The 12,447-nt window shown below is 41.9% G+C and overlaps 1 protein-coding gene across 3 annotated transcripts in view; it reads right to left on the bottom strand.

Moving 5' to 3' along the window:
• Window positions 1-12,447, bottom strand: part of Slc1a3 (solute carrier family 1 member 3) — a 77,489-nt gene that overhangs the window by 8,170 nt on the left and 56,872 nt on the right. For all 3 annotated transcript variants that reach the window (XM_078017529.1, XM_040273066.2, XM_078017537.1), the window contains 5 exons: window positions 9,431-9,635; window positions 6,615-6,657; window positions 3,552-3,844; window positions 740-973; window positions 37-231 (listed from right to left, as the gene is read on the bottom strand). In XM_078017529.1, coding sequence (XP_077873655.1) covers window positions 37-231; window positions 740-973; window positions 3,552-3,844; window positions 6,615-6,657; window positions 9,431-9,635 — 970 coding nt within the window. The remainder of the gene's footprint in view (window positions 1-36; window positions 232-739; window positions 974-3,551; window positions 3,845-6,614; window positions 6,658-9,430; window positions 9,636-12,447) is intronic.

Raw genomic sequence — 12,447 nt, 5'->3', positions numbered from 1 at the left:
TCTCAAAGAACATGTTGTGAAGAACTCTCCCTGTACCTGATAGTAATAATCTGTCCAAAGTTCAGGTCAAAGTTGTTAACTTGAGCGATGAAAATAGCAGCCAAAGCTTCATAGAGGGCGGTCCCGTCCATGTTAATGGTGGCCCCCACAGGGAGCACGAATCTGGTGATGCGTTTGTCCACACCATTGTTCTCTTCCAGGCACTTGAAGGTGATGGGCAGGGTGGCAGAACTGAGAACAGGACAAAGGGCATGTCAGCTGAGGGTTCTGGTACTTCTGAGTAAGTCTGTGTTTGGTCTTTTGGACAGACAGTTCCTTCCTCTCCCATGTCCTAAACTTAAAGGGAACTAAGTCAGCACTTGTATAAATAAGGGAGAGAGGTTAGGAACAGTGTGGCCCCTCATGGGATCACTTGGCAGCTCTCCTCCTTCTGGGTTCCTCTGCCATATCACTTCTGATTATCCCCCTTCCCAGCAGCCTGTGCCAGGTCATTCTGCCATTTCTCTCTTAGGCAGATGTCAGCTGGAGAAGGGGATAACTATAAAGAGGAAAGGAAAGTTGACTTCCATTTTGTCCCCCCCAAAGTCCCTGAATCCCAAATGGATACGATCAGCATCGGAGGTGAAAAGGCCTATTTATTGTTCCTGAAGTTTAAAACTCAGAACAAAATGTCTCCACCTGCCTGCGACACGAGGGGCCCAGGTTCAAGGTCAAGTTTCAGACACATTCAGACACGCACCTTGAAGAGGTTCCCAGAGCTGTGATGAGCGCCTGCAGCAACCCTCCAATGAAAACCCAAGGGTTCTTCCGGGTGACCAGGAAGTAGAGGAGAGGCAGGACGATGACGGCATGAATGAGCAGGCCGACGATGACCGTCACCGTATACATGGCCAGCTGCCCCCCGATCACCCCCATGTCTTCCATCTCCACAATCTTCCCTGCGATCAGGAAGAGGATACCCAGGGGGGCGTACCTGTGGGGAAGCCACACAAGACACCTGGAGGTCTAGTTTCCAACAAGCGGCCAGACAGAGGGAAAGAGGGTGGATTTCCAAACTTTTCTTCCAGGATGCTACTGGGACTTTGTAGAAAGTGAGTTTCTTTCTTTTCTTTTTTAGTTATAAATTCCCCTGAATATTGCTGAATCAGTCTTTCCTCTCACTTAGAATTGTTCAACATTTCTCCTTATACTGTACCTGGTCTTCAGATGCCACCCACTCCCCTTGCCCCCAACCTCTGCTAAGTGCCAGGACTGCCACAACCCACTGTACTTAGATCCAGACTTTGAAGCATTTTGCACATCATAACTCACACCCCAAGGTAAGGCAAGAGTCACACAATACCATGCTGGTGTTTCAGATTTGCCTTCAGCCCTTTATTCCAGGGCCTTGATGATTTTTTTTTTCCAAATTTATATGCTACTTAGAATATTACTTAAGATTTTTCTTCAAATCATCTTTTTACTTAAGTAAACTTAAGAGAAAATTTTGTGTTATAGTGCAAATGGCAAAAAACTAGTACCATAAATAGGAGACCATTAAATAATTTCAGAACTATTAAAATTAATAAGGTGTATGTGTGTACCACCACAATCAGCTTATAGGTGTTCTGAGTAAGTAACTATTACCCACAGGCTGTTACTGCCATTTGTGAGCTTTCCGCTGTAGACGATGAGAGAAAAAAACAACTAACCACAAAATGACTTGTGGCACTGAAATAACCCTGGTTGCTCAAAGGCCCCACTAACTGGTTTCCAACTCCCTTTGTATGATGTAAACTCACGTTACTAAAAACAGAGAAGCCAATCACCCTTAAGGAGAAAGGTCTGCTGGGAATTGCGGAAGACTTATTGCAAACTGAAAAGCACAATGCTTCTTTCAAATGTCCTTTAAAAATACAGGCCAGGAAATCACAGGAGTACCTGTTTTCAGAAATGCAATAGCTCAATGTTGAATGTGTAGTCAAACATACAGCTAGAAAAGCTGCATGTGAGGTTCATTCAGTGACCTTGAAAGGGCTTCTTTCATACAAGAGGTGAAAGGTGGAGGCATTTTAATAATATGAAGATAAATGTCCACTTTCAGCCCTGCCAGGATTTCAAAGGAGCCTTCCAATCGGAGGCTCCTGTGGAGACCACATTCTGACCCGTCTTTGTGCACAAGTTCATATCCATCTTGTGCAAACTTCTAAAAAGTGGATTTCTCTGGGCATTAGTGGTATTAAAGACAAAGGACATTTTTAATCATGTTGGTGAGTGAGTGCTTTTCTTAGCAAATAGATGCCTTCCTGCCTCAGGTGCTAAGGAGGAGTCTAGATGTTAAAAATACAGGATAAAAGATAAGCAGCCCCCACAAGAGGCCTAAACCAAGCAAAGGATTCTCTCCCTGCTGGGCAAAGTGTACTTCCCTGCCACAGTCCGGCTGCAGCAAAATAACGGGGGGGAGGGTGGGGGGGGGTGGGGGGGGTGGGGGGGGCGGGGGTGGTGGCGGGTGGTGGGGGGGCGGGGGGGGTGGAGGAACTTGTGTAGATGGATACAGCAGGAGTGGGAGCCGTTTATTGTAGGACAGGAGTGGTATATATACCTTCCACACAGCTTATCTTAATTAACATAAAATAGATACAGCAGTCAACCAATAAGGAATCTGCACACTTAATGGCTCACTGGCGTTACTTCATAAACCACTCCCTCTGGCGAAATGCCAGGCGCCATCCAGACTTGTTTACAGACTCTAACACTTCCCAAGGTCAATGTTCCATTTTGGATTCAGTCTTTCCTTTTGTCTTCTGCTCTTGGATTCATTAAAGGAAGTCTTGTTATTGTGTCCTAGTGTCCCATGATTCTTCCCGAGTCCTTCTACACATTGCGGCAGAGCTGCTGTGTATGTTTCTTGAGGCTCAAATAGAGAAGACCTCAATTTTTCTGATGATCTGGGGCCTCTGTGTGCCCTTCCCTCTACTGGGATGCTCTTATCCTGCCACTGTGTGACTGTTTTCTCTAGGTCATCCATGTCTTAGAAAACAATGTCACCCCAGAAGCCTTTCTATACCCTCCAAGGCAATTTCATGCCTTCTCCCAGTCACCTGCTGTCTTATGTAAGTTTTTCACAGCACTTGTGACTAAAGCATATGGTTAATTTATTTGCATATTTGTTGTTTGTCTCTCTTAAAAGCATGACAAGATCCAGGACATCCTCCTAGGTTCTCTTCATTGCTGTATCCACATGGAATGCTGGCATTCCATGCTTGTAATATATAGATACTCAATAAATATGTCTGAAATGAATAAATGAATAGATGGAAAATGAGGAAAGAGGAATGGGATTCCATAAACACTAGGGTATCACCTTTTGAAAACAAGGAAGTAAACTTATTAAGAGAGACTTGCAGATAGGTTTTAGGCCTCTATGGGCCCAGAAATGCATTACTTTTCTTGTGCTTACCAGAGTGAGATCAATTGGCCATCCGGCCTGGTAGCATCTTCTGCAGTACAGAACACATGTTGATGGCAATAAGCATCTTGTATATAGCTTTACAGCAAAGGGAAATACATACCACATTATCACTGCTACCAATCTCATGATGGCTTCGTTTAGAGAATCAAAGAAGTCTTTCAGGGCTTGCCCCTGTTCCTTCATGTTTCCAATCACAAAACCGAAACACATGGAGAAGACAACTAGCCCCAGGGCATTGACCCCATTCACAGATCCCGGAACTGGGACCATCTCCTCTGTGATCCGGGAAAGGGTCTCCATGGCCTCTGACACATTGTTTATCACGGCACTCACGAGGCTTTCGTTGGACTGAATGGGCACTTTAAAGCTTCTCTTCTCATAGTTGGTTTTAAACTTAAAAAAAAAAAAACAACACGAATTAAAAGAGATTTTCTTTTTTTAAATAATTTCTGTTGTTCAAATTTTCTATGATGATATACATTGCTTTATTTTAAGAACATAATGTTATAGAAAGTACCTTATTATCTATGCATATATCTATGCATCCATCTATCGCCTCTCTATGTGGCAAACCCCTATTCCTCAACACACACGCACACATGTGCACACAAACAAATACACATAAATCACAACACACACTCAAATACATAAAAAAAATCATGACAGAAAAGAGATAACTGGGGAAATATATTGAACCAAACACACACATGTGCTTTTGCTTTCTTCTGAAACCCTAATAAAAAGACAATAATGGGATTTTAAAAAGCCATAAAACCCAAATATTCACAATAGTCCTTTTACTCCCTGTGGGGATCGTGCTATGGGACCATGAACAAATCACTTAACACCTTTTCTCTCCTATTCCACAGCTGTCAAACAGGAATAACTGTGCTGGTTCTACCTCACAGGGCTGTTGCAATGGTCAAATGAATCATAACATATGAGAACATTTTGTAAATTTTAAAGAACTAGGCTAAGGTTGGCTCAGTGACAAAGCCTTTCAGGAATTAGACTCAGCTGGGGATTTCAGTGGACATTAAAAATGAAAAATCTAAAAACACCACTGTTTAAATAATTCCTGATATTATCAGTTCTTAAGAAGAGGTGCCTGGCGAATAGTTGGTGTCGTAATCTTCCAGTCTGGGTCTCCAAGTTCATGGTGGTATTTCTCTTCTAACTCAAGCGATGGCCTTTCCTGGATAGCTTCAACATAAATGTGCCAGGTGGGATGCTGACAACATTGCTGTGGCCACATGAAATAATGAAGCCCAACCTTCTATGATATTAATGAGAGTGAGATTCCTGGCCTTGACAGTGGTGGTAGCAAAGCATCAATAAGAGTAATAACACATGAATGCTGAGAGCCTAGAGGAAACGTGGCCAGACAGGAAGTGCTTGGCCATTTCTTTGTCAAAAGTACGTGGGAGACTTTCTGGTCCATTGGGAAACCATTATTCCCAAAAAAGGACATGGCTGCTGTCAATTCTGGGGATGCATCCCTGAACAACCCGTGGTACTGCTGGGAGTTTCAAGCAACAAAGGACATCCTGTTCTAGCCAGCTCTCAAATATCTTCACACTGTTGGGTGCTTATGCATTTTACAGATTGTCCATGGTAGATTTTCAATTCTGATCAGCTTTTTCTATGATTCCAACTCTTTCTCCTTAGACACAGTTTGCAGCCTACTCAGAAACTGTGACCTCATTTGCATTCTGGTCTAAGCCAAATAGATCTGGGGAGATATATTTGCTTCCCCTTCAAAATCCTGTAAATGCAATTCCAAACCAAATACAATAAATGTTCATGAATCAGCACTTTTCCCATCTGAAAGATCTGGAAATCAGCATTTTGATATCACCCAGTGCCAGCTGACTAACTAGAATAGTCAGCCCCGTGGTGCTAGGGTTGGCTGGTTGTATTGAAAGGGGTTTGTTATTTATGGTTATAGTTGCTTTTGAACAAAGAAAGTTGGATTTTTGGCCTCTATTTTTTTTTTAAAAGGAAGGATTCTGTTGAAAATTTGCAAGTGTGTGCATGCATGACCTATTAAAAATAGTCTCGATAAAAATTTTAAAAGGGAAAAAACAAAGGGGAACTTAAATGTGTAAAACTTAGTTCTCCATGAGGTCAGGGTTTTGTTTTGCTGGTTTTTATAGATCCCAAGCAGAAAGGTTAGGGAATTACAACAGAGGTGAATTGACACCATCTGGAGAAGTGTTTGCAACTATTATTTAATCCAGAATGTCTGTTTCCATTTTCATATTTTGAGCAACAAAGCTTTTATAGTCAAGTGAGCTTAAAATGAGCTTTTCTGATTTTTATTTCCTAGTAGTAAAATGTATCAATATCTACAATGAAGAAGGCTAAGAGTTGCTTGGATGTGAGGCTAGAAGGAACAGAATCTCACTACAGCCTTCAGGTAGGTGTCTGATCACCTTAAATACTGCTTTTTAGGAAACAGAATAGAATATTAGGAAGATAAGATAATTGTGGTGATCACAATGGATCTGAATTCTGCCATTTATTACCTGTGGGAACTGGTGAATGTTATACAACCCTTCCCCCCCTCTCCGTTGTTATAAATGAGTGGCCTCTTCAGTAAAAGGAAGACAGAGATGCTCACCATATTTTCGTGAGGGCTAAATATAACATTAGTACTTGGCATACAGCAGACATTCAAAAAATGATACCAGTCCTTTCTGATATGGTTCTGTTTTAGAATCCCTAAGGCCTTTAGTAGTGATAAGTAGTCCAATGATTTTTAAAATCAAACCCAGAAACTAGAGTAGTCTCTTTAATCTTTAAAGCAAGTTATTAATGCAGTTTATATTGGAGTTTGCTTGCTTCATGGACTTTCACATATGGGAGATGCGGGACAGGGAAAGGAAAGGAGCCACTTGCTTAGCCCTCTTAACAATAATAAGGACTCAATGTGCTATCTGTGTGTAGACACACAGTGCTCGGTAAATGGCAAGACTTCAAATGCAAGGTAAGAACCATTTCTTGCCCCAGATTTTCTAGAAAACACTGGTGCTTTCCATCTGGTTGGCAAGAGAAATTTTCTTACTATGGAGAAATGGGGTTTGGGGAATAGAGGGTCCCACTTGGTATGGTATGCCAAAGAGGAATTTCAAGGGTGAATTAGTGGCTATAGAGTATTTACCTGTTTAAAGCAGGCTTCCACCAGATTTGGAGGGAACATATTCCTGCAAAGAAAATAGCAAGCAGTTGAAAAATTTCCCATAGTAAGTTTGCTCCTTAAATAGTTTCATTGTGTTGAAGGTAGACATTTCACTGAACCATGCAGCAAATGAAGAAAGAGAAATTTTGGTGAATTTTATGACTTGAAATGAAGCATATGGTTATCCCTAAGAGTGGCCCATGTAATTCATATTTTTCAGGAAGTCCCAAATTCACCTTGACTGTCAGCTATTGGGGTTCTTTGTTCAGCCACTATGCCATCAAAACCCTGCTCCAAGGAAGAATCAAAATGAGAATGGAAAACCTTTAATCATTAGCAGCATAGCTGACTGAGGTATTATTTAGTAGTGGTTATTTGGGTTATTGTTCCATGTTTCTAGCTCTGAATCCAAAGTTCATGGTTGGACTGTGAAATTTTGTTCTCCAAAAAATCCCCTCAAAGGCTATTGGGGGATGGAACATTGGCAACAAATCCCTGAAGGCTCTTTGGTGGTCAATGGAAGGTGGTGCACAAAATCCGAACTTGAGGCTTATGTGGCAGGGTTTGTCACTTTCTCAGAGACTGTCAGAGCAGTTGTTTGAGTTCACTGTCAGGGAGGGGCAACATTCTGGCTACCCAGTGTGACATTGGACAAGGCATGGCACCCATTTGTGTCCTAGCTAACTCATCTGTTAAAGAGGAGATTGGATGAGACCCTCATTGGCAGGAAACATGACCCAGGCAGTTAGATGGGCTCAAGATTCCAAAACTTGGGGCTGAGGATGTAGCTCAGTGGTAGAGCGCTTGCCTAGCATGTGTGAGGCACTGGGTTCAAGCCTCAGCACCACATATAAATAAATAAATAAAATAAAATAAAGGTCCATTGACAACTTAAAAAAAAAAAAGGTTCCAGAAGTTGTATGTATCACAGCCCTACATTGGGTTATAAACTTGTTTCCTTTTCCTTCATATCTATGCTCCTTGTATTTGCTTCTATAAACCTTGATAGAAGTTTGTGTAGAGGAGATGCCAGGATAAAGGCTCAAGCCAAGTGTCTAGGTGGAGGCTGGATATTCATACACTTGTCACTAAGGCAAAAGGGGCCAGGAATTCACAGTACTCTGATGGACCAACCATATGGGGGATTGCAAGAGCCAACTCTTCAAATCAGGGTAGAAATTACAGGAAAAGAGAGTGTGATGAAATACCTCTGATCCAAACTACCTGAGGTCAAGTTCATGGAAACACAGTGAAAAGCTTTAACTAACTTTATGAACTAAATAAAAACATAGTTATTGGGTGCCAACTTGGTTTGAAATAATATGATAGGGTGGCTTGTTAATTTCTGATCATTATGATTAACTCCCTGAAAAGGGCTTTCCAGAATGGGCCTCAAGGGCTGGCAGGGCTCACATATAGATGGTGCCAAGTTACCCACAGTGGAGATTGGGGGGTGCTGCTTAGGAGACCCTCATTCCCCAAATCTCTTTGGACTCTAGCTGCCATAGACCTGCTCCTTGAGATGACATACAAAATCAATCCCTTGGGAGAGCTTCCTTCAGATGATCAAAGGGAGTCCTTCAGAGTGTGTATCTAGGACAGAACCTAGCCACTGCGCAGGTGAGTTGTGAAGAAGGGAAGAGGAGGTTAGGTTTGGGGAACACAGTTTGGATGAGGCTACTTGGTGGGGGAATGCCAAGCAGATGGGGGATGCAGAGGCCTCTGCTGGGAAGTCATCCACCTGCCCTTGCAGACCCATTCTCCATTCTTCTCTGTGCCACTGGGCCATGGCATAATGATTCTTTTGCCTTCTGGTTGCCCACTGGGTGTGTCTAGTGGAATCACTGGTAGGTCACAGGGTAGAGAAAGAAAGTGGCCCATGTATAGATTCTCCCAGCTCTCTCTTTGATGGGTTTGGTGGCAGCTCCTTTCCTTCAAATAAGCTAGAGCTTCAGTCCGAGGCCTCCATCCCAGGGCTACAGCTTTTTCTGGGTTCCAGTAACAGCTCCCTTCCTTTGTCTATTCATAGCCAGGATGGCAACAAAACGGCTTCCTACTATCAGTCCTCTGGTGCCCAGCATCCCTTGGAGGTTCCCTTAACCCTGCTTGTACTTTGCAAACCCTCTTCAGTGTTCCTTTTGAGTATAGTGTATGCTTCTTGCTAGGACCTGACTGATCACAGGGCAGGTGCACATGAGAGAAAGCAGGAATGCACTAGGATCAACCTCTGGCTTGCTTTACCTTTCTGTGAAAGGTGAACTATTACCAAGTCTGCTTTGAGTATTAGCTAAGACTTGCTTGTAGTCAGCTACCCTTTAATGTTTTATTATTGATCTGCCAAATTCTTTCTTCATAAATAGTACAAGAGGAAAAACTTGGGGAGGCATTGACCAGACAATCTCTAAAGTCCCTTCTGGAACTATATTGTAATGTATAATGAACAATGAAGCAGATCAATAGTTCTAAAAAACCAGCCTGAAAGAATAAGACTTCTGGAAAGTAAATTACTAATATTCCAAGGTGAACTGCACAGTGGAGAGAACTTAGTGATAAGATTCTGAATCCTAAAAGCAGGGCTCTCAAAATCTATCCCTTCTCCCTATTCATCTTACATCTTTTATATGAGCTCAGAAAATAGATTCTTAGTTCAGTTTCTGTTAAAAAAAGAAGACATGAGCTTTGTTCCAAGCCTGGCAAGGCTGGTTCAGTAAGGCTGGTTCAGGGTTTGATTCTCTTCCCCAAATAAGGGAGGCTAGTGGTCAGCATATACCCCAAAGGATGGGCCTGCAAGGACGTACCTGATTAGATCCAGGAAGGCATCTGCAGCGGTCACTTGTACAATTTTGCCTTCTCTGTGCATGTTTTCCTTTGTGCCCTTCCCAGGGTGGATGATGATGACAATGATTATGCCAATCACCACAGCAATGATGGTGGTCGTCATGTAATAGACTACAGCTCGCATGCCCATCTTCCCTGATGCCTTACTATCTAGGGCCGCCATTCCTGGGGAAGGCAAACAGAAGGAGAATTTCAGGAGTCAGATGAAGGAGTTCTGCAGTGGAAGACAATGGAAACCGCATTTCCTTCTGTACTCCCCTTCATTCGTCCCACCCGGCAGTATGTGGTAGGAGAACTTGGCTCCACATTGAATCAGAGGATCACAAAAAGGGAAGGGAAAAGCCGTAGGGTGGCTGAGTATCAGTGAACATGTGATCACCCATTTTCTGCCCCAAGAGTTGATTCCACTTGGCCAAATAAAACCTGCTCTGATGGTTTGAAAGTACAAGTCATTTCTTCCCCTGGTTACTACTGGTTGAGGAGCCTACAGGAGGAGTTGTGAGTACTGTGTGTGTATGTATACAGAAATAATAATATAAAAATTTCCAGTAGGATAATCTAAATTGACTTCAATTTCAAGTATGCGGTGATTTACAGTGACTAACTGCCATTAGATTCTTTCCAAAGAGTGACTATTTTATTAATGTTTTGGGGAATATATATTTTATATGGTGTATTTTATGTAACGCTGAAGTTATTATTCCCATCACCTATAGATCTATTTTCAATTTGCATTTTAGGTAAACACTTGTCCTAAAGTCAAAGTTCTCACCCTAGTTCTCTGCTGGTTTATCTCATCTCATCAAATTTAAAAAAAAAAATTATTTTGGTGCCGTTCTTCACATTCCTGCCCTGTTTTCCTCTCCTTGCCCCAGAAGGTCTAGGATACATCATTGTGAGTTAAAATACCCCTTCCCCTCATTTTCAAGACATCTTCAGAGTCAACTTGAGAGAAATTTTCATCTTGCTAAAAAAGAGGCATGACTTTGAAGGTGGCCAGGTGGCACTAGCTAGTAGGACACAAATCAGTGCTTCTTGGGCTGCAAAATAGTTGGAAAGGACACCAAACTCTCAAAAGACTAAATCGTCTTCCATATCATTTGCTGCTTCCTTACTTTTCTTCTTTCTTTATCCTCCCCAATTCCTCTGTAACACTAAAATCCTATTGTATCCTATTCCAATTAGAATTCATCAGACTCTAGGAAATAAAATGTGTAGGTTTCAATTTTTTTTAAAAAAGACTATTTTCTTTACTATTTATGTTTCTATAATGTATTAAAAGATTATTTTAAATGCATTTAAATGATAGATATCAGATTCTAATGTTGGTTCAATATTTAGGTAGTGACCATGTTCCCATAAACATACTTAGAACAATGTGAAGCATTAAAACAAACAAACAAACAAACAAAAACAAACAAAAAATATCCATGATGGCCAGGTAACTGGTTGGGTTTGTCAAAAAATGATACTAAAGATATAAAGGTTAAAAAAATGAAGCCATGACTTTCAATTTACAATTCCATTTGTATTCAAGTCATATAATCTGTAATCTTCATAATAAGCATATACTTAGTATCTGGTATGTTCTTATTTTTAACAACAACCTATATAGCAGATTTTTAAAAAAAAAAAATTAAGTCTAAGACTAAGGTTTTAGAATCAAGTTTAATGGAGTAGAAACTTGAACTCAGAGTTTATGTAACTAAATTTACTGAATGTTCTGCTCCTGAGAAAACCAACTGCAGCTCCCACAAATGAGGAGGCCAACTTGGCTTTAGTGCATGAACATAACCTCCTTTGTCCTTGCCCACTTTCTTGAAACCCAGGGCTAAGTGTCTAGTTATTGAGATGGCACCACTTCAGAAATGAACCACATGATAAATGGGCTAATCTGTTCTCAGCTGAGGTGTCCCCTCCCACCACTTCCATTCTCAGATCCGAATCCTTTGAAAAGATCTTGACTTTCTGTGCTTGTGATGATTTATCCTTCCCATGATTGCCTGAACCAGTCACCACTGAAGCCTGCAATTCTTCTGGCTCTTTTCCTCCTGACCAGGAGTGGTGGAAGCACAACAGGCCGGATATCTCTGCTAGGAGGTACCGGGCCACAGTTTCCTTCCTCTGAGATGCTTTCTTTCCCTCCTCCCATCCTGTGGCACTGCTCCCTTCTCATGCCAGCTCTTCTCTGACGCTCCTGTCACTAGTTTTGACCTATAGCTCTCAGAGACAATGCTAAATGACCAAGAGGGCACTGGAGAACAAAGTGGCAGACAAAGAGGTTCCATCTCCCCCCAACTCCCTGGGGAGACAGACAGGGAAAGTTATCCCAGTATCCACAGCTGTTGGGCTATCAACTCTAGGAAATAAAATGTGTAGGTTTTACATTTTTTGAAAAATAAAAACCAATACTGAAGTATTTTCTCCATATTTTCTATCCTGAAAAAGCTGAAGACAACCAGCACAAAGCATTCTCTTAGCCATGAGCACAGAAGGAGAACCAAGAGTAAATTGAGAGGCCTCACCTACTTCTGCATGTTGGCCCTTTCTTTCTGAAAGAGAATAAGACCACAGTGGCTATTGTTTTAGCTAAGGAAGAGCAGGGGTGGGAATCTCCATGAAGGTCTTTGTCCTAAAGGGGGCTGAGTCCCATACAGGATACTTGCACACCTTTGCTCCTGGGGTGCTCCAGCTTGTAAAACTAAAAAGAGCATCAGGAACAGGGCCATGCATCATCAGCAGGGATGCAAGGGCCTTAATACTGGGGAACCAGGAAAGTGGAGAAAGAACTCTGGAAGAGGAAACCCCAAGTGAGCTTCCTTTCCCTCACCTGAACTCCCTTTCCCCCAACCTTGTGAAATACGAGAGACTAAGCTTAGTGCCAGAAACTAAGCACATGTCAGAGGGTCTGGAGGCAAGGTTAAAGTACTAAATCACTTTGTAGAAAAGGGAATTTGCGAAAGAATGCCCTAAATGT

The sequence above is a fragment of the Ictidomys tridecemlineatus genome, chromosome 1 (assembly GCF_052094955.1).
Source record: "Ictidomys tridecemlineatus isolate mIctTri1 chromosome 1, mIctTri1.hap1, whole genome shotgun sequence".
NCBI classification, from domain to species: Eukaryota; Metazoa; Chordata; class Mammalia; order Rodentia; family Sciuridae; genus Ictidomys; species Ictidomys tridecemlineatus.
The sequence above is the reverse complement of the archived record's forward strand: the minus strand, read 5'-3'. Positions and strand labels throughout refer to the sequence as shown.